At 50.2% G+C, this 21,249-nt stretch overlaps 1 protein-coding gene across 1 annotated transcript; it reads left to right on the top strand.

The window, feature by feature from the left end:
- The first annotated feature begins 1,656 nt into the window (after nucleotides 1–1,656).
- METTL11B (methyltransferase like 11B) lies at nucleotides 1,657–19,876 on the top strand. The gene is made up of 4 exons (XM_028531034.2): nucleotides 1,657–2,510; nucleotides 13,008–13,183; nucleotides 18,651–18,900; nucleotides 19,600–19,876. Exons 1-4 carry the CDS (start codon nucleotides 2,357–2,359, stop codon nucleotides 19,869–19,871), a joined length of 852 nt encoding a protein of 283 aa, XP_028386835.1. The 5' UTR covers nucleotides 1,657–2,356; the 3' UTR covers nucleotides 19,872–19,876.
- Nucleotides 19,877–21,249: the final 1,373 nt, after the last annotated feature.

The following is a 21,249-nucleotide window of genomic DNA, read 5'->3' as shown; positions in this document are numbered from 1 at the left end:
GAGAGTACTTGGAAAGTGATGGAAATTTAAACGTGTTAGAATACACAATTTTTCATAAACAAATTCCAGGCATTTTTTTGGGTTCCCCCCTCCTATCACCTACTTTATCTTCATACTTACGGGGATTTGTTTAGTAAAAACTAAGAGGCAAGAAGGTATATTTGCGTTACATGAGACTCCACGCTGCTGGCACGGACAACCAGGCTCAGCTGGCGCGAGAGATGACACATGTGGACGGTGCGCCCACTCTCCGACGGACACTGGAGGTGGAGACGCACCGTGTACTGGCCGGCTGGAGACTGGACGAGGCGCTCACCCATCAACCGCTCGCTTTGGCGAGGGGAGCATGCGCAGCTCAGACTGCAGTCTGGGCGCTCCTGAAACCTTGGGTACAAGCAGCCTCCCCTGCCCCCAACTAAACAGCTCCCCCTTGAGGTGGATGGAGGGGAAATGGGAAAACAGAAGGCTAGGAAAATAAGTCAGAATCAAGCAAACGGAATCCTTGTGTCCTGTCCCAGCAAAAATTAACACACAGAGTCAACCTAAAGAAAGATCGTGGGAGGAATTATCTCAAAATGTAGCTGCACGAAAGAACACACACTAATGTCCGTGGGTCAGCGACCCCCTGGGTGTGGCCCAGCGGACTCAAGGTCTTCACTCTCATGGGCTGAGGAAGGCCCTTCTCCCGGCTCCCTCCTGGCTGTCGGTACAGCTCGGCTCCCCCCGGGCGGCTGCACTAGGGGCCTAGTCCCTCGGTGCGTGGGCTGCTCCACAGGGCAGCCCACACAGGCAGGCGGGTGGCTTTCCTCAGAGCAAGCACGCGAGACAGCAGAAGACGGCTGAGGCCGTCTTTGCGTGACCTAGTCTTGGAAGTGACGTCCGTCACGTCTGCCACATTTTACCGCTGAGAAGAGGGTCAGTGAGGCCAGCCCACATTCGGGAGAGGAGAGGAGCTGAGAGTGAATGTCGGGCAGGACGTGGGGATTTTTCAAGGACCGCCTTAGAGCCGTCTACTGGGATGCACGCATTTGCATGTGTGGGCGTGTGTGGGGGCGTGGGGTGGCCAGTGGTGGCGCATGGGGTGGGGCCAGTAGAAGCCTGAGCTCTTATGGACTTTCTTGGAAGGAACGCTAAAGAGGTGGTGTGGTGGTATCGCCCTTACAGGAAACGGATGGCAGTCACACATTGAGAATATAAGCTAGTTTAACAGAGGGGCTATTCACAAAGTGCGGATAATAAGAGTAAGGAAGTGCAAGGAGTAGTGGATTTCTCCAAGGGCTGCACCAGCCTGGCGCATCACAGCCCCGAAGCCTGAGGCAGGAATCAGAGCCAGAAGAGAAGGCCCCCAGACAGGAGCTCTGACTTGCCACCTCTGGAGCAGTCAGCTTCTGGCATCTCCACGGGGAAGGTGTCGGGAATAAATGCCTGACTCGCCCCCCCCCGCCCCCCCCCCCCCCCCCCCCCCCCCCCCCCCCGCGCCGGCAGGCACCACCTGCTGGGGGAACCCAGCTAGAAGCCAGAGGGCAAGAGGGTCCCCTGATACTGTCAGTACAGCTCAGCCTCCAGGGCACACGGTACCTGGGGGCGGACCTGGAGGGAAGTCAGAAGACACCCAGCCCAGAAACGAAACAAGCACTGAGGAGAAAGGTCCACATCACAACGGGCGGAGAGGAAGGAGCGGGACTCCCTGACCAGATGTTGTTTAGAGCGAGCTAGATGGGAGAGTCTGCTAGCAGAAGGATATGTAACACCAGAACGGGCTTTCGTATAATTGTGTCTCTTGAAGACCCTTCAGAATGGGAAACACACACCCATGTCCACGAGACGAGTCCGGCGGAATCGTCCTGATGAAAGGGGGGTGGGGGGCTGAGACGACTTTGAAGGGTCCTTGTAACTTGAGGATTCAGTGCTCCGGGAGGAATGGATGAAAATCAGGGAACAGGATCCCTTGCAAAATATTCACGACTCTTTGAAATGGAAATGAGGCCCCTCCGATTCAGGGATCCAAGGAAAGCGAAGGGTCAGGGTGTGAGCAGCGGAGGGGGCAGAAGCAGGGAGGTGCGCTCTCGCCTGGAGGAGGAGGCAGGCCCCGCTCAGCCCCTCTCATCTTTACTTAGCACCTGCTGGCTTGGAATGGTGTCACCCCAGCAATCAGACGGCTGGAGGTGCCAAGCGCCTGACCTCTGGTGCCGGCTACACCCTCCCCCAACACCTCATGACCGCCCGTCCTGATATAGATGGACAGGGCACTGGTTTAAAATGACAGTCTCAAGTTCATGTGGGAAGAGAAAGCTAATTCAAAGGAGCAGCCGGGCGAGCTTCCTCTCTCTCGGAATAACATTAGCCCCCCTCCCCCATGGCCCACCTGGGAGCCCACTTCGCCTTTAGGTCCCGCTGGCAGAAGACCGACGATGACCTCTGTCGACACAGCATGTCCTTTGTCCTCCACAAAGCCATTCGCAACGACTTCTTCCAGAGCTATCTGTACCTGCTGGAAAAAATCCCCCTGGGTAAGTGAGCCAGAGCCGCGAGGTACGGAAGGGGACCGACTGCAGGGGCTGTGGGAGGCGGTGGGGCTGCAGGAAGGGCAGCCGGAACAAGGGCACCTCTCGGGCACGCACGCAGAGAACCCACGGAGGTGTCAGGGCGCTTGAATGTGTCAATGGCATTCCTCGCGGAGGGTGCAAAGACCCAGTGCTGCCAGGCGAGTCGGGGCTCTATTCTGGGACTTCCATGCACCCTCACGCAGAGTGATTTGCTTTTCTGGGTGTCGGTTAACTGAGTATCAGGCTCACAGACACTCGGTTCTGTGTTTAAGAGAAGGGTGGGAACACCGGGCGACTCAAAGGTGAGAGTACAAATGCAGTAATCACACCAACTAAGAGTTAAAAAGAGAGACTAGTAGAGTGATAGATCACTGTGTCCTTGTGTGTGCACACGTGTGTGAGTGTGCATGCTTCCACAGGCCACATGATCCTTTAACAGACCGTTTAAAGGGAGTAGATTTTTAGTTTGGTCTTTGAATGTGAAGAAAAATACCTGGGGCAGCTGTGTGTCTCCATTGTAGGTATTTCCTCTAGTTTTCAGGGGATGAGACGATAGGGCCATAAGGAGCTTATCTGGTCTGTCTACACCTCTTTCCTCAGTCTCCGTGAAAGTGGTCACTCCGGGGCACTCTCAGCAGCTCTGGAAAGGAAATCACTTCTGATTAGGGAGTGAAGTACTGGCCTTTGATTTATGCCCCCCCCCACCCCCGGCGAGAGCAGAAACAGGGTATGGGCCCAGGCTGTTTTCTCAAGGTGCCCGAAAGCCCCATTGTGCACGTGGTGTGGCCGGGGGTCCAGACTTGAGATGCACTCCATAGCGTCTGAACTCCACTCGAGAAACCATGTGCAGCCGCCTGCCACAGCCTCCTTTTATTTAAAAAAAAATCGCCATTTGTGAGGCGATTTTCACTTCTGGACACACAAATGCTTCCCTCCCATATTTACATATTTCTCATGCACCCTCACAGCCACGCTATGGGGCGAGTGGGGTGTCATTATTTGTTTCCTCTGCTCCCCAGCCCCTTCTTATTTCTGCAAACGAGGGAGAGAAAATGCCCAGGTGACAAGCGCTCGCCCAGTACCCAAGCCAGGGCTCCTTCAGGTAGATCACACTGCGGCAAATGACTCTCTTAAAACACTCACGACAGCGGATGAGGGCCAGAAGACTGCTGCATTTAAAAAATAGTGACTAGAGACAAAAATAACGACTAGAGACTAGTTTCTCTGAAAGTAGTTAAGAATGAATCGAAGAGTAAGAACAAAATATCCCTTCCTGAAAATTATTTGGGACAAGTAGAGAATAATTTGCATTCGGCCTCGATCCTCTTTTCTCTACCCAGAATAGTCATTTTGATTTTATCTGTATCCATGGGGAACGTGCTGGTGGTTTATCAGTGATTTCCAGCCCTTTGGAAACGTTTACTACTAAAGTCAAACTAGAGGAAAGTCGTCCACGGAGGCCCGGAGGACAACACAGGAAACTGAGGCTTCTCTGCAGTCTGGCTCCAGCCTCCTGGCCTCCTCACTGACCCCGGGGCACTTCTGCAGCACCCCCAGGGCATTTCTGTGGCACCCCCGGGGCTCCATAAACACAGCGGGAAAAACGTGCATGGATTCCAAGCCAGAGCGGACTCCACTTACTTAGCTGGTTTTCCACAGCTGGGTCCTGCTCGTTTTCCTCTGCCCTGTGACTCGGCCCAGACAGCGGTCCCTGACACCAACTAACAGCGCGGGCCCCACCTCAAGTGTCCCTTTGCTTTTGACCACCGAGGGCTATTTTAATCAGCATGGACCAGGCTAGTCTGGGGTGATAAATTAACCCTGAAATCTCAATGGCTGAACACATAAAAGTTTATTTTTTTATTTGGCTACGTCATTCTGACGTGCATTACTGGGGATTGTAGGGGCCGCATTCCACGCAGGCCTCCAGGGATCCAGGGTGATGAAGGCTCCACCACCTAAGACGTCACTACTCACCGTGGCAAGGGAAGACAGGGGCTAAGGGGTGCCCACCGGCGCCTGCATCTTTTGTCCCAGGAAGACGTAATTACTCCTGTTGAGAGATCATTGCCCGGAACTAGTCCCGTGCCCCCACCAGCAAGGGTGCTGGGCTATGAGGGGGCCGCATGCACATTCGGTTGCTAGTACATTGTTGATGCTGTGGGGGAAACCGTGGCTTTTTAGAGAGAGAAACACCAGGCACTTCCTCTCCTGGGTCATTTCGGTTAGGATCAGTGCAGCAGGCCTCACGGAGCTCGGATCTTTCCATGCACTGGAGAAAACTCAAACCTTAAAAAGACACAGTCTCTGCTCTTCAGGGTTTTATAATCTGGTAATGGAGACAAAAATCTACAAGTAACTTTTTGTTCATCCTCAAAAGCCTTAGACTGAGGGTGCAGGGAAGGCGGACTCTCAGCTCTGTGAATACTCAGAATTTTTGCAGCTTTTCCTCTTCTCATGGCAACAACGGAAGCACCTCTAACGTGGCCAACTGCACAAGCTCTGGGCGGTGCGGCAAGGAGGCGGCACATACGTCTCATCTGCCAGCGTGCCTGTGCCCTGCGAGAAGGCTTCCCCAACCCTTGGCTCACTCCCCCAGCCCTGGGGTTTCCTCCCAGGAGATCTGCACGTACATTCAGGGACTGCACTTACACGTCATTTCCCCTGCTGGGCTGTGGTTCCCGCGAGAGTGGAGACTCATCCGTGTTGTCCTTTTCTATACCTGCGTATTTACCTTTTACCGTGGCCCCTGGCACATAGAAAGAACTCAATAAACATCTGTTAAACAAATCAGACGGGCCTTACTAACAACGAATCGCAGGCCACCGAAGTCCTGAGTTCGAACTCTGACGGTGGTGGTGACAGAGAAGTCACCTGTGTAAGTTACGGAAGTCCCTGAGCATCGCTCTGCTCAAAACTGCAGGTCGGTCGGAAGGATCAAATGCAACTAATTAGACATGTGAGCGTACTCAGTGCTCAACGCCTGTCAGTGTTTTTTCCTCCCCTCCCCCTCCCCGGAGCCGGGCCCCTCCGAGTCACCGCGCAGGCTTCCTCCGGACAGGCCGCCCAGAGGCGAGGCACAGGATTCACTAGAGGGGGTTTCGGGCTGCGGTGGAAACAGAACTCGGCCGGTGGAAGCGCTGCCGCCCTGGCTCCGCTGGGGTGCTTTGAGGTTGGCTTCCCCTCCTTTTGATGGTCTCAAGGCCCCAGAGAAGTGAAAATAAAGCCCTTCTTTTGAAAGGCTGGGGAGCCTGCACGGCGGAGCCTGCACAGAGCGCTTGTTGTTCGGGGCGATTAGGGGACCGGCGGTGGCTGACCAGACCCTTTGATTCCTCCTCTCCTTCCTTCCTCCTTCCGACGGGCTGCGACAGGCAGCCGGTCTCACAGCAGCACCCTCCGCAGCGACCTGCCGTCACGGGGAACGTTCGCTGAAACAGCCCCGGCTCAGGTCTCCAGTGGAAGACCCCGCTACGCCGGGTCTTCGGAAAGAAATGGGAACAAGCCCGTCGCCGTTCTCAGCATGTTGCCTGGGTGGCCCCCGTTAGTCCTTACACCATCCCCACTAGGTGCTGCTGCCAGTCCCCACCTCTCCTCGTCTCTGAAGAAGGGTGCACAGAGGTGTGGAGTAACTCACCGTATATCACCTGGTGGGGGGGTGGGTGGGCAGCCTGCCCCTGGAGTCTGTCTTCTTTAACCACATGACCAAGCTGCCACCTCCCAGTGTCAAGGGCAATGTGAGGACTGGGGGGCAGCGACCCCAGTTTTACCCCATATTTTGATGGGACGGGAATGTAAAACATAGTCTAGGAAGAGCATGGACTTTCTACCGAGATCAGCAGTGAGGCCGGCCAGTGAGGATGTTCGCACGATCTAGTTGTACCAGCTCACACTCAGCCAGAGGTTCGGAGTGAGAGAGTTTTGTAAAGCTGGCTGCTTGTGACTGGCTGGGAAGGGGCATGGGAAGACAATGTATATAAATCTCCAGTCCGTGTACCAGTGCTCAGAGGAGAGGCCTGCCTACAGACAGCCCAGTCGGAGATGGGCGTGTAAGTAACTCTTCCAGCACTATCCACAGCGTGCTTCTGAATACACAGAAGTCATTGGCTATTTACAAGTGAAAAACTGACAAGAGTCTATTGCTAAAGGCTTAGTCTGACGTCACCTTTAGAATAACGGTCCCATGCAATTTAACGGAAGGAGCAAAGGCTTCGCACTGAAATAGGGATGGGTGAGGACACGGCCACGACACCTGTTTCTACGGGATGCTTTTGTAGCACCACCCCCTCTGGTAGCATTGCTGTGCGTAGCGTCAAAGGAGATCACGTGTGAGACGATATAAAAGTGCCCAGCACGATGCCTGGCACAAAGGTGGTGCCCACCAATTGTTAGCACCCCCTTCACGTACCCCTTTTTAGGAGAATCGGTCACCGAGGAGGAAATCAAAAACAAGGGTCGCCCACCTGCCATCACAGTTCAATGCCAGAGTGGACGGCAAACATTTCCCATGAGACACTGGGAACTTCCCGAGGAACCCCCGCATGCAGCCACTGGCACCTCGAGGTGCAGTTGGCATGGTTTCAAACGTTTCCTCTTAACCTCCATCCAGCGCAGATGCTGCCGGGTCGTTTTCTTTCTCTCCGAAGAAATGGAGGAGTAGATAAGTCCCCCTTTTATTTAGCAGACGTTCAGACGCAGGGTGAGACAGAGGAGACCTGGGTTTGGATTTCAGCAGACCGGGGCGGAAATCCCCACTGGGTCACTCCCCGGCCACTCGGTCCTGGGCAAGTTGGCTGATCTCTCAATGCCTTGCTCTCTTCGGTAGATGCAGCATTTATAAGACAGATTCAACGAGATACATATGTTTAGCATTTGTAGTGCATGCTTGATCAATTACAGTCGCCGATTTTTAATTATTTGGGTGTGCCTAACGAGGACGGTAGAGATTTCACTGACTGTCGGAGCTGGGAGCTGTGTGTGCTTCCGTCGGCTTCCTCCTACAGCCAGCCCCTCACCGCTTTGCTGGAGCACGAGAAACACTGGATGGTGCCCGTTTGCTCAGCGAACACTGGAAGGACACTAATCTGTGTCAGGCCTATTGGCAAGTGCTGGGGTTACAAATGGGAGACCCGCCCGTCACTTCTGCGGAATGTGTAGTGACAGACGTCACTGCCGGGTGTGGCCGAGAGAGGCACAGCGGAGGCGCGGCAGCCGCCGAATCAAAGGCTGACTCTTCCCACCTACAGCCTCACCGGGAAGAGTCTCCAGCACCCCTGCCTGCCGGCGGCCTCTTACCCTTTCACGGTGGGTCAGGTACGACACTCAGGCAGAAGCAGCGGGTCAGGAGACACTGCGCCAGGGGTGAGGGTGAGGCCCGCGGCGGAGCTGGAATAGATCCTGGCTGAAGGGGCGAATTTCCCCTCCCTTCCCACCTCCGTCCACCTCGTTTGTGTTGAAGCCCGAAAGGAGCTTAGGGAACACTGAGCTAGCCTCAGCTGCAAAGGAGAAAGCGCTCTGAAACTTTGAGGGCAGGCAGTGCGTTGCTTTAGAGACAAGAAACTCCAGACACTTACTACAGCACCCAGGGAACAGGTAAAACCTACGGGGACCCTCGGGGCAACCCTGTGGCCCCACAATGACAACTCCCGAGCATTCTGGCACACCCAGACCTTCGGATTTCACCAGAAACATGGATAAAGTCCCACTTTCCACCCTCCCCTGTTGGTGAAAAAATACATATGAGGCTCTTTTTTTTTTAAGATTCCACATATATGTAAGATGTATGCAGAAAGATATCACACATTATTGTCTTTCTCTGTCTGGCTTACTACAATGCCCTCAAGGTCCATCATATTGTTGCAAATGGCAGGATCCCCTTCTTTTTAATCTTGCACTGTATCTAGATATGTTTTTCCTTCCTTCCTTCCTTCCTTCCTTCCTTCCTTCCTTCCTTCCTTCCTTCCTTCCTTCCTTCCTTTTTTCCTCCACTTTAACCATTACTTCTTTAATAACAAAACTGGGAAATGCTCACCAGCAAATCTTTTTTATGCAAGGCTTTACCTTTCATAAGGGCAGTTCCTCATTGCACTTTTCTGAGAAATAAAAGACTCACTTGACCCAATATTCCGTCTCAAATAATTTCAAACTCACAGTTTCAGCCTTGCCTGTCTACCCTCTGGAGATCCTGAGATCTATTTCTGGTTGGCGACCAGGTCTAACATCTGCAATGAAGCCCGACATAGTTATATCCAACCATTAAAAAAATAGAAAAGAAGATACTCAGCAATGATCCACACATAGCTATTACCAACATTTTTCTTAGAGAACTCCTGGATCTTTATTCTTCCTTGGGGCCAGTGAGCTTGCACTCTGCTGTTCTTCCTGGACCGAGTGAACCCTGGGAAGGCCTCTGGGAGGTCAGTTCATGAGGCAGGTCAAGAAGTAAGTGCCCTAGAATGTCAAGATCCAAGACGTCTAGTCTCTGCCTCAGGCTGCCCCGAGTTGCCGAGACCTTGCCGTCCCGTAAGAAGAGCCACTAGACGCACCTCTGCGACGAAGGGGCAGGCGTGGGTGACGGGTGACCGTACCTGAGCCCGCCGGCACCACAGCAGGAGCGATCAGGAGGGGAGAACCCCGGGCTGGCCACGCCGCCTCATATATCTTTTTAGTGAAACGTGCCTGTCAGTTAGGTGAAAACGGGGACTCAAGCCCATAACCCTAAAAGCGTGCCTGTTGAGCCTGACCCCTGCTGAGGCTGGCATCCGCTCGTGGTCTGAACGTCGTCGTCGCTGGCAGAACGGTCCGCTCCCGTTTCCAGATTAAGGGTTTTAATGGACTCCGCCGACGAGCTGGCCTAAGCAGGTGATGATGAGTGTGGCGGCCGCACGGCTTTGGGTGGATCAGGGAGGGCGCTGAGCGGCGGCCTGCTGCGGTCCGCGGCGGCATTCCACTCCGGGAAGACGCCCTGAGCTGTGATTTCCCGGCCTGGTTTGCTGAGACGCACGGAGGAATTTGGAACGGCCCTGTAACTGAGCTGCTGACACTTGATTTTTGTCATCCCTGTTGAATTCGTGAGCCTTTGTTGAGCCACCTGCTGTGTCCACAAGACTCTATACCAAGTACAGGGGGATTAGCGTTGGTTTGGTCGGCGCTTCCCAACGCTCCTGAACGTGAGGACTCTCCTCCTTTCAAAGCTGTGTCTTCTCAACCAATAGCTAACTTGTGTGTAACGTGGCAAAAATCATCTATATATTTGTAAACACTTTAAATAGATTTGTATTTTTTTTTTAGAAATGTGGCAATAGCCGCCTCTTTTTTTTAAGATTTTATTTATTTATTTTTAGAGAGGGAAGGGAGGGAGAAAGAGAGAGAAAGAGAAAGAGAAAGATCAATGTGCGGTTGCTGGGGGTCATGGCCTGCAACCCAGGCATGTACCCTGACTGGGAATCGAACCTGCGACACTTTGGTTCGCAGCCCGCGCTCAATCCACTGAGCTATGCCAGCCAGGGCAAGATTTGTATTTTTAAAGTAACAATCTACGTACAACACGTCATACATGTGGGAAATGTAGTCAGTAATGTCTTTAGCCTCTAGGAACCGATGTGCGTGGGGACCGGTCCTTGCATCCCTTTCAGCATACTTACGGTCGCTCAAGGACCCGGATGTTGGCTCCAACAGCCTGAAGCTGGAAACGACTGATGCAACTCCACAGATGGAACAAATTACAATAGAACATTTCAATGTAAGTGGTGTTTATTGGATTCTTGGCTTTTAGAATCAAAATTTGGACCTGTGTAATTGTTGTTCTGTTCAGAGCCCAGCCGTGCACCAGTCCGACCTCACGATCTTGGTGTTACCTGAAGAAAGGTGTTCCCAGTTAAGGTTAAATAGATTCTCTCAACTTCCTTCCGCTCCAACTTATGTCATATTTTGGGTTGCTTCATATCCTGATCGTAACATCTTTGTGCTGTTGCATGTTTTGCTTGGAGCTTTCAACAGTCTTTCATTTTTTGTGGTTGAGATTAAAAAATGTATCTTCCGTAGGATATCACTGTCTCCTCTCTTCTCACCTGTCCTGTCTATTGTCCAGAATCCAGTTCGTCATACTTGTTGAAGATATTCTCTCTGAAGCCTATGTGTTCTGTTGTCATACGAACTGACTTCTTTCTAGATCTGATAAATGTCTGTGACTTGGGTATTTCTTTTCATTGGACTCCTGGCTTCATTTCATCTTTCGCCAAATGTCTTCTCTTTCTTTTAACCTCCGTCAGGCTGAAATATATAGCCTCAAGGAACTTCTGAGGAACGAATCCATGGCAGGTAAGTACTCTTTCACATTTGACTGGGGATTCCATTTCAGTTTCAAAATCATTTTCCCACAGAATGTTAATGACACTGCTTCGTTGTTTTCCAGTGTTTCTGATGAGGTATGTGTTACAAACCTGATTCTAGTCCTTTGACCAGAGGGTTGCCAGATGAAATAAGATGCCAGCTAAATTGGAATTTGAAATAATCAACTGATAAGTTTTTAGTACAAGTATGCATGTCGCCATGCAATGTGTGATATTTTGAGCATGCTTATATTACTAAATTATTCATTGTTTGTCTGAACTGAAAAACTAATTTTGTATCCTATATTTTAATTTGCTGAATCTGGCAAACCTACTCTAAGGTCAAACGACTATTTTTCCTTCAAATATCTTTAGAATCTTCTCATTACTCTTTGCATTTTGAAATTTCCTAAGGATATGCATAAATGTGGCTTTCACTTAATTATTGTTATTTTTAGTCCATGTTACTCAGTACTTGTTGGATCTTACAATCTCAGCTCCGGGAAATTTTCTTACATTATTTCTGTAATAATTTTCTTCCCTCCATTTCTCCGTTTTCGAGAATCCTAATCACCTTGATGTTGGGCCTCTTGAATTAAGTGATTATAGCTCCAATCTTTTTATTTCTGTTTTCCATATCTTTTTTGTGTTTACATCCCGATAAATGTACTCAATATGATATTCCTAAGTTGCTGGCAATCAAAACTTCAATTTCTAAGAAGCCTTTGATATTCTTCGAATGATCACTTTCTTGGCACCTTGTCTCGGATTCATAGATGTACCAGTTCTCACATCTCCCCAAGGATATGCGAGTTTTTCATTTAGTTTCGTTTAAATTCACATCCATTTCCTGGGTTATTTCTATTTCCTTTGGGCTCAGTTCTATGTTTCCTCCCAGGCTGCCAGGTTGCCCCCATGGTTTTGGAAATCGCTGTTTATTCACAGTTAGGAGTGAAGGTCGGGGTCTGTAATTCTAGGTGATGGAGACCGTTCCCCTAATTTTTTAAAATAGGAGAGACATATTCCCACCTCCCACCTCCAGGATCATAGTTATAACGCCTGTTGCTTTTGGGAGGGGGCATTTGTCCCCTCACTGGTTGGTACACAGACGGGGTTCTCATGAATTCTTACTTCCTCCTGCAGCTGTGCGGGGCTGCAAGCTCTAAGCATTGCTCCGGGTCTTCCCGGAATTTGTTAAGATCACGAGTTCATCAGTGGTCCCCTCTCATTTTCTTCACTGTTATGGGTGGGGTTTATTAAAGCAATTCTTGGGGGGCACTGGGAAGGAGGGGGACAAAGGCATACGTTCAGCCTACAGTCTTGAACCAGAAGTTCCTCCCTTTCATTCAGTTTCTATCATTTCCTCCTGAATGTGCTCTAATGGGAATATTTTATATCTTCAAGGATGCATTCTGGTTTATAAAACACACTTGAATATTTACCCTTCAGAAGTTGGAATGCACATTTTCCTAAAAAAATAAATGTCTTAAAATAACATATCATGTGGTTTCTGAAATAGTGAAATGACATAGTATAACATACCTAGTCCACTACCTGGAACAAAATAATTGTTCAACAAATATTATATATCTTTTTATTATTGTATTTGGAAATATAGAGCTTAAGCACATTTTCTACAATATTGGTACTAAGAAGTATTTGGGTATGAGTTGCTGGAAGAAGAGATTAAAAAATAGCTACCCATAATCTACCTTGTGATTAGAAGTAAGGATTAATGATTACATTCTCATAAAAGATTTGGAACTCAAAGATAAAACTCACTGTAAAACTTGTGACATTGTCTATTCTACTATAGCAAACACTACTAAGCTTTTTTAGGACAGTGATAAGCTACAGTTGTATTAAACCACAGGGCATTAAATCATGAAAAATGTCACATGATTAGGATTTACACGTAGATAGCAGGAGTTCAGAGAGGTTAAGAAATTTCCCCAAGGTTACACAGCAAGCGAGTCATCGAGCCAAACTCAGGTGCAGGTCTTCTGACATCAGACCAGTGTCCGTTCCTTCACAGCCCAAAGTGCAGGCTTCTAGGAGGAAATCAATGTGTGATAAGATTGAATTTTTTTCTGTCATATAAATACTAATAATATTAATACTATTTCATTTGCAGTGAAATTGTATGCCTTAACAAGCCAAGTCATCAATGGCGAGATGCAGTTCTATGCCAGAGCCAAACTCTTCTACCGAGAGGTACCAGCTACAGAAGAGGGGATGATGGGAAATTTCATTGAACTGTCCAACCCGGATATCCAGGCCTCTCAGGAATTTCTTAGGAAATTTGTTGGGGTGAGTTATCCAACCGCAGCTTGATGAAGAGCCACAGTTCTTGCACACGTTGAGCTCACGTGCTTCTGTGTGGTTAAGCCGTACTGAAGCCGGGGGCACGGCCAGGAGTGCGGCCTGCAGGCCTGCTTGAGATGCTCAGAAACCGCACTGGGCACTTCACCTCCTAAGCAGCATCTAAGTGCTCGTGCTTCTGGGAAAGGTGAGCCGGCGGTGCTGAGAATACAAGTTGGAGGTTAAGAAGGCATCTGTTTTAGAGTCTCATAGTAAAGAGTTGACAACCAGATGATTGATGAGCGGTCATGACATGTAGGATCTTGGGGTGATGTAGTGATTCTCTCCAATAAAAGTTTGATGTGGTAAGGGAACGCATGCTTAGGTTTGGTTTAAAAATGATACATATGGCAGAATCCCTTAATAGTATTCTATACACAGTTTCAGACCTTGTCTTGAAAGAATGGGATCCCTTCGTAGTCCAGTGTTAGGTGCAACTCCGTGTCCTTGCTCCGTGTCCCATGGAGACAGGAGAGAGCAGGGGCCAAAATCTCGGGCTCTAGGATCACAGTTTTTTTTACTTCCTGTATGAGCAGCCTTGGGCTTGTTACTTAAACGCTCCGAGCCTCCGTCTTCTTACCTCCGACTGGAGCAAAACCATGGAGCCTGCCTCGGCGGATACATGATGATCAGATGAGATCATACGTGCCATGTGCTGGCCTTGGTGCACATAACTGTCACCCAGTAGGTCTGATTCACTGCCACGAATGATGGTGACAGTCTTACATAAAGCATATTCATTGCATTTTAAGGAGTTTCACTTTGTTGTTCGAACAATAAAGCTGCCGTTAGTCCTACTGACAACAGAAAGTCCTGATTGGCAAACAGGCTTTGTTTCAATTCATTATAAAGTTATTTGTTTGAAATTCAGAGCTGACTTTGTTCTGATAAAGGAAACATTGTAAATATTACAAATACTTGGGGTTGGGCTGTCTGCCTACTTAGAAGCATACTGGTAAGAATATCCACAGTGTTGAGGCAAGGCTCACCTTACAGCCAGGCTCCCCGGAGCACCGAGTGCCTGTGGAGGGAAGACAGGATCAGCAGGGAGTGCCTGCCGGGACCCAAGTATCTGGACATCGGCTGCAGCCGTAGGGACTGGGGAGTTGGGGATGAAGGCCAAGGCTGTTTATGGGTCAGCTTAGCTGGAGTATTTCTAGATCTGTCACCGACTGATCTCACAGGGTGCTGTTTCTGAGACGGTCAGTCCCTTTGCCAAGCCCTTTAGAACCATCTTTCATCTACTCTTTACCGTTCTGGGAGGTCAGTCCTAGTATCTCCTCTTGTTCCACAGTCGTGGAAACTGAGGCTCGGGGAGGTTAAGTACGTTGTCAAGGCCACACAGCTGGGAAGAGACAGAGCCAGAACGTAAGCCCAGGCGGGTCTGTCTGACACCAAACGCCCTGCTCTTAACCATGACATACTTTTTTCCATTTGCCTCATGAAGAAAAAAAAAATCCCCGCTTTTTTTTTTTTTAAGTGGACCACAGACCTCGACTGTCCTCCAGTCTGGCGGAGAGCAGTGCCTCCTGCTCGCCCGGTGGCGAGGCCGACTTTGATCCCCTGCATTGCAGAGGCTTAGTCAGTAATCCAGCTGCCTTGTCGCTCTGCGTGGAATGCCCCGCTGGCCGCAGGGATGCTGGTCAGACGGAGCCGTCCACACGCCCACGGGCCCGGGAGAGGAAACGGCCTTGTGCTTGCATGTTTATGTTGGAAAGCGTGGGCTGCCCTTTTGAAACAGATTTGATGAGTCCTTCTGAGCAGACAAAACTCATTGTGGAGCTGTGACCTCTGAGTACAAACACGGTCTTTTTGAAAGAACGATATTTCCGAACTCTGACCTTAATAATCTGCTAAGTGAGCATCCAGGTCAAGATCCAAGGGGCCAGAGAACACGAGGATCGTGCTCAATCCTGGCGTCCACCAGGAAAGGGCGGACGGTTTCACTTAAAGTTTGGCTTCAACACTTAGTGACATGGGGTGGTGGGAAACGGTGTTTAAACTTGTTGCAAAGAGGTTTACTTTAGCAAATAGATGGTATTAAGATGATGATGTCCATGGCACAGCTGATAACTTCCCCCCATTTTAGCTTTCTGGCGGGGAGGGGTAGCAATTTGTAAAGAGTTATCAGTATGTGACGGCATTTCTCCTTTGCTGTTTCTCAGATCGCACAACTAGGAACTTTGGGTCTAGCTTGTTACATACACTTCCTGATTTTTACACAGTCGCCTTCCACACTTCCATCTTAGTTTTAAACTCCACTGGGTGAACCTGAAATAATGTTCTTCAGAACCAAGTACATGGCAGAATCAAAACTAAAATGAAATTCCTAAGAGTATTTTAATGAGCATAATCGACGAAGATGAAAATAACAGAACCTCCTGCTTGGAAGTCACACGGTGTATGTGGTTCTGGCATGTTCGTGGAAGGGCCTTGGATCCCGGTGCACCCACACAGCTCTGGACAGTCACGGTGTCCACGGGGCGGTGCTGCCCTCCCTGAGGCCGGTCTTTAAGTACCCCTCCCGGAGGAGCTGCGTGAAGACGAGAGACGGAGAGAGAGACGAAGTGCCAGCGCGTGGGGGGGCGGTTCCAGGCGTGGATGGGAGAGAACTGGGCAGCAGGCTGGGAGGACACAGCATCTGCGTGGGAGGCGTCTTCTTCTGTCTGCAAATAACCATCGTTTCGAGAGCAAGTGTAGTCAAATATCACACGTCTAAACTGGTGAAGAATACAAATCAGAGGGAGGGACTTTTTCCAGGGAGTTCTCTCTCAGACACCTCACTTCTCTGGGGCTCGGTTTCTTTGCCCAGATAAGTAGGAGAGTTAGGCGAGAGTGGTTAGAAAACTCCAGGGTTGTGAGAAGGAGACCCTTCGAGGGCTTATCGGGACAACCGCAGGAAGGCTGGGTGTGGACGGCCCTTCCCCACTTCAACCGGAGAAGCTTCGGATGTGTCCGTCCGTTGGGGAGAAGCAGTACAGCTGTCAGAGTGTTCCTGAACGCCTCCGGCATGTGGTTCCCGGGTCTCCCTGCCTCACTGTCCACAGTTCTGCATCCAAGACCGCTCGCCACAGTGATGTGAGCGGCATGATCCACAGAGCCTGCAGGGCTGGTCGTGATCAGAAACGTTTGTGATGAGGATCTCTGACGGAGCACACAGATTATTTCTTCCAGGCCTTTTCAGCGGTTCACAGTAATGTCCCTGTTCTGCCCCCATCCTGTCTATGCTATGCGGTTACTTGGAAGGGGCTTCTTTTACAGCCCGCCCAGCATAAGCCTTGGGCCGAGGCCTCTTCTCTGCATTAGCTTAGTTGAAGCTAGAATGTCCGAATGAGGGAGGTGGCACCATGTAAGTAGGAATGACAAACAAATGACCCCTGTATTACCATGTTCCCCTGCCCATACTCAGGGCAGACATCACTAATCAATCCTCCACCTCCTTCCTGTTGAGTTCGAATGAAGCCTTAGAATTCCTTGCAACGCAGCATTAGCCAGATGCTCCCTAGGAAACCAGAGTTGGTGCTGGAGGTGACAACTCTCAGAAACGAATTGGCTGGCCTTTGACTCACACAGCTCCCCATTCAGATTTAAGCTCTGCCATTAACTGTGTGGCATTCGAAATCAAAGCTTCCTCACCTCCATATTGGGGAATGATCGTTATCTTCTGGAACTGTTTTGATTGTAGATGCAAAAAGCTTGCTCTGTATAAGCATTCAGTAAATCCTGGATATTACCATCCCATTTGTAGAGAAGGTAAAATTGCTTCACTTTTTCCTCCTTGTACTTTTTTCGCTATGAGGAAGGCCTTCTGGGCGGACTGGAAAGCACATTCCTGATCTTTACTTCTGCTCAAACTCTACCTTTTGATTCTTAGCTGAATGTTTTTAGTTTCTGAGAAATCAAGAGTAAGCTTTTTCCTTAAGATCTTTACTGGCAACTTCAAGGATCTTGTTACTAAAATTTCTAAGATAAAACCTATTCAACAGCCATCCCAATTGTAACCCAAATCAGTCAGACCAGTGGAGTCTTTGGGATATGGATGGATTCGTACAGATATCTCAGAGATTCAGCCAGTCATGTATATGTACATATTTGTATATATTGCTTTTTAAAAAAAACAGATTTCATTTATTTATTTTAGACAGAGGAGAAGGGAGGGAGAAAGAGAGGGAGAGAAACATCAATGTGTGGTTGCCTCTCATACGCCCCCTACTGGGGACCTGGCCTGGCTGTGCCACCCAGGCATGGGTGAACCAGGGACCCTTTGTTTCTCAGGACGGTGCTCAATCCGCTGAGCCACACCAGCCAGGGCTGTAAATACTACTTTATAGAAGCAAGTTGTAGAAAGTTTATATTGGTTGGTTTCCCTTCCTTCACCATCTATTGGTCCTTCGCCCTCTGTAAATTTGATGCATAGACATACTTAAAAAATTCAGAGGCTGCCCTGGCTGGCATAGCTCAGTGGATTGAGCACGGGCTGTGAACCAAAGCATCGCAGGTTTGATTTTCAGTCAGGGCACATGCCTGGGTTGCAGGCCACAGCCCCCAGCAACCGCACATTGATGTTTCTCTCTCTCTCTTTCTCCCCCTCCCTTCCCTCTCTAAAAATAAATAAATAAAATCTTAAAAAAAAATTCAGAGGCTTTTGTGCCCAGTGAATCACGCAGTTTCTGGTACAAAAGCAGAAAACAATTTCCAGCATGAAAGATGCAGGGATTTTGCTGCAACCGCCTTTCCCCCACCTGAATGTGCCATGCGCCGTGGGGGCGGGTCTGCAGGAGAACCGGGGCCCGAGAAGGAGACGGTTAGTGTTCCCTCAGCACGGGTCCCCAGAATCCCCCTCCATACTGGGAGAGTAGACGATTCAGAGAACCCCAAGTCCGTTTTGAAAAGAACTGAAATTTCAAGTCTACCACATGAATTGAAACGTGTTCACAGAATGAATTTGAAAAGCGCACCTGAAACTCAGAGAGGCTGTGACTGCCTCGCTGTTCAAAATAAAGCAAAAAGCTGCAACGCAGGTCTGTGTCGCTGGGTGTCTGACCCGAAATGACAGTCCACGAAGTTCTGTCTTCATAGGGTTTTCAGTGATCTATTTCTTACGGGGAAATGACCAACTTTTTAAACCCAAGACACGATTTTCTAAAATCCTACTTTGAAATTCTTTTAAAGACCTGTGCTTCGATCATATCAAGAAAGCAAACACTGGAAATGTTTGTGTATTTTCTGAAAAGGCACTCGAATGTTCTATAACCTGGCTATGGTAGCTTGTGCCTCTGCGCACTTGTCCCCACGCATTGAATAAATCCTCTTAACCTAGTGCACCGTACCACATGAAACTGGCCCAAATAAGGTTGACGTGGAGCGGTAACTGGAGTGTCGGCGCCTCAGAGTGGGTGTCTGTGCCTTTGCGCAGGGGCCCGGGAGAGCCGGGACGGACTGCGCCCTGGACTGCGGCTCCGGGATCGGAAGGGTCAGCAAGCACGTCCTGCTGCCGGTGTTCAACAGCGTGGAGCTGGTGGACATGATGGAGCCGTTCCTCCTCGAGGCGCAGAACTACCTGCAGGGCGATGGGGACAAGGTGGACAACTACCACTGCCACGGCCTGCAGGAGTTCACGCCCCCGCCCGGGAGATACGACGTCATCTGGATCCAGTGGGTCTCCGGTTAGTCCCGCGTGGCCTTCTCCCTCCCCACACACACACACAAAGACAACACCCGACTCCTTCGAGGTTTGGCGGAGAGGGAGCAAGGTTGTAGCTGTAGCTGCCCCTAGAGCGGTTAGCTGGCTTCAGGTGTCGCAGGGAACTGCTAAAGAGCTCTGGTCCTTCTGATTTTGCCCCTAGCATCCTTCGTGTAGCCTGACAACTCCCGTCCGTAGGGAGGGAGTGTCTTGGGACCAACCTAAATCTTAGAAGAAACCTAAATACTTGAAAAACTTTAAAATGTATGGCCAAAAAACTTTAATCCCATTTATTGGAAAAACCAGACTTTCTTAGATTGAACTCCTTAGGAAATGAGGCAACAGTGAATTAGATTTTGTCCTCTGGGTGTGTCAGAGGCACAGGTGAGTGACAGAGTCGGGTTGGAGAGGACCCATGGGACAGGCAATAGTTTATTTAGCTCATGCCCACGAGGTAGAGAGAGCAGGTAGCATAACACCTACTTTATAAGCAGGGCACTGAGCCCCTCAAAGAGGGTAACTGTCCCCTTATCTAAATCCTCAAAGCCTCTTGCGACAAAAACAATCCAGGCTATTAGAAAAGGCATGAATGGACGAAACGGTCTCCTGGTCCTTTCCTGCTCACCTTCCTCCCCACCCACCGTTTCCTCCCGTTTCCCCCTCAACCCGGCCTCATCTGCAGGGTACCTGACCGATAGAGACCTTCTCGCCTTTCTCTCCCGGTGCCGAGAGGGCCTGAAAGAGCGCGGCGTCATCATACTGAAGGACAACGTGGCCCGGGAGGGCTGCGTGTTCGACGTCTCGGACAGCAGCGTGACGCGGGACACGCACATCCTCGGCAGCCTCATCCGGGAGAGCGGGCTGGTGGTGCTGGGCCAGGAGAAGCAGGACGGCTTCCCGGAGCAGTGCATGCCCGTGTGGATGTTCGCCCTGCGCGGCGCCGCGTGCCGCTGACCGGCGGTGGAGGCGGGGGCCGAGAGGCCCGGCGGCGCTCCGGGGCGCACGAGCTCCCCCCCCCCCCCCGGGGCGCACCATCGTCCGCGGAGGGACGGCGAGAAGGGACGCAATGCGTGTGTGGAAACGATGGGTGGCATCGTATGTACCACTTCCACTCATTAAAGAAGTCCATGCACACGCTCTGGATTGTCCGGAAGATAAATGATGTGAAACATCGGGGATAATGCCTGCCGTGCACCGAAACTGTACGCGAGTGCGCCCAGGAACAGGCAAGGGAGCCGTGCTCGCGAGCGCCGCCCGGCCTCGGGCCCTGAAGACGCGCAAGGCAGAGGACGCACTGAGGTCTGAACCCTCGGGCGGGTGCGCCGCACTTCCGTCCTCTTCCGGCGGCCACTGCTCCAAAACCGTCCCGCCCCCGTTACGAAAACGCCAAAGTGCTCTTATGAAAACGAGTCCATTACTTACGCTTGTCTTCAGTCTCTCTCTGGACAGAAAAGTGCATGGTTTCCCTTCCTGTTTTGGGTCAGTTCACCGCCCAGTGATGTCCAACGCAGGTAATCTGCTGACCGGAGGCTGCATTTCGGTGGTGGGGAAGAGGCTCCTTTCAGGAGAAAGTGTCGTTCCCTTGACCTTGCAGCTGTGCGCGTGCAAGTGTCACTGGTGATGCAGTTTCAGCCCGTGGCTCCCGGCGCTGCTTGCCTCCTTGCAGGGCCCCTGGTTCCCTGACTGGTGTGGATGCACACGGGAGACAAAAGGGAAATGGTAAACCTGAAACGTGAACTAGCGGGATTCATGTAAGGCACTGGTTAGCTAAAAATAATAAAAAATCTTCCACAACCAAGTGTAGTGTAATGTGTTGTCTTTAAAACAATCCACTATGTATCTTCATGCTGAAGCATACACTTGTGTTCCGATCTATTCGTAGGTTTGCTATTTGGATGTACAATGAGTCCTCTACGGGATGCAAGGAATCAGTTTACATACAGAGGGTGTATGGCACGGATGTGCTACTACCATAAAAATCCCGTCGGCATGGCATAGCTCTGACTTAGGAGGAAGACACGTGTTATAAAACATTTATTACTTCATTAATGCTGTTACAGCGTTACCTTGGTAGTTTCATTTTCGTCCTGGAAAACTGTGCTACGTACTCTGCCCCGGCACCTACCGTCCACACTCACCACGCTCTGGGGTAACGGAGCAGGATGTGAGGGGGGACCTTTAGTGAACGAGCCAGAGCAGAACTAAGTCAAACGGTGAACCACACCAAACGGACTGAGTGTGGCGAACAAGGGCATGCTCGTTTTAATCTGCTGTGTATCGGGGCAACTTAGACAAATCTTTTTAGGCCCGTCCAGGAATTTTCTTTTTCTTT

The sequence above is a fragment of the Phyllostomus discolor genome, chromosome 14, assembly GCF_004126475.2.
Source record: "Phyllostomus discolor isolate MPI-MPIP mPhyDis1 chromosome 14, mPhyDis1.pri.v3, whole genome shotgun sequence".
NCBI lineage: Eukaryota > Metazoa > Chordata > Mammalia > Chiroptera > Phyllostomidae > Phyllostomus > Phyllostomus discolor.
The sequence above is the reverse complement of the archived record's forward strand: the minus strand, read 5'-3'. Positions and strand labels throughout refer to the sequence as shown.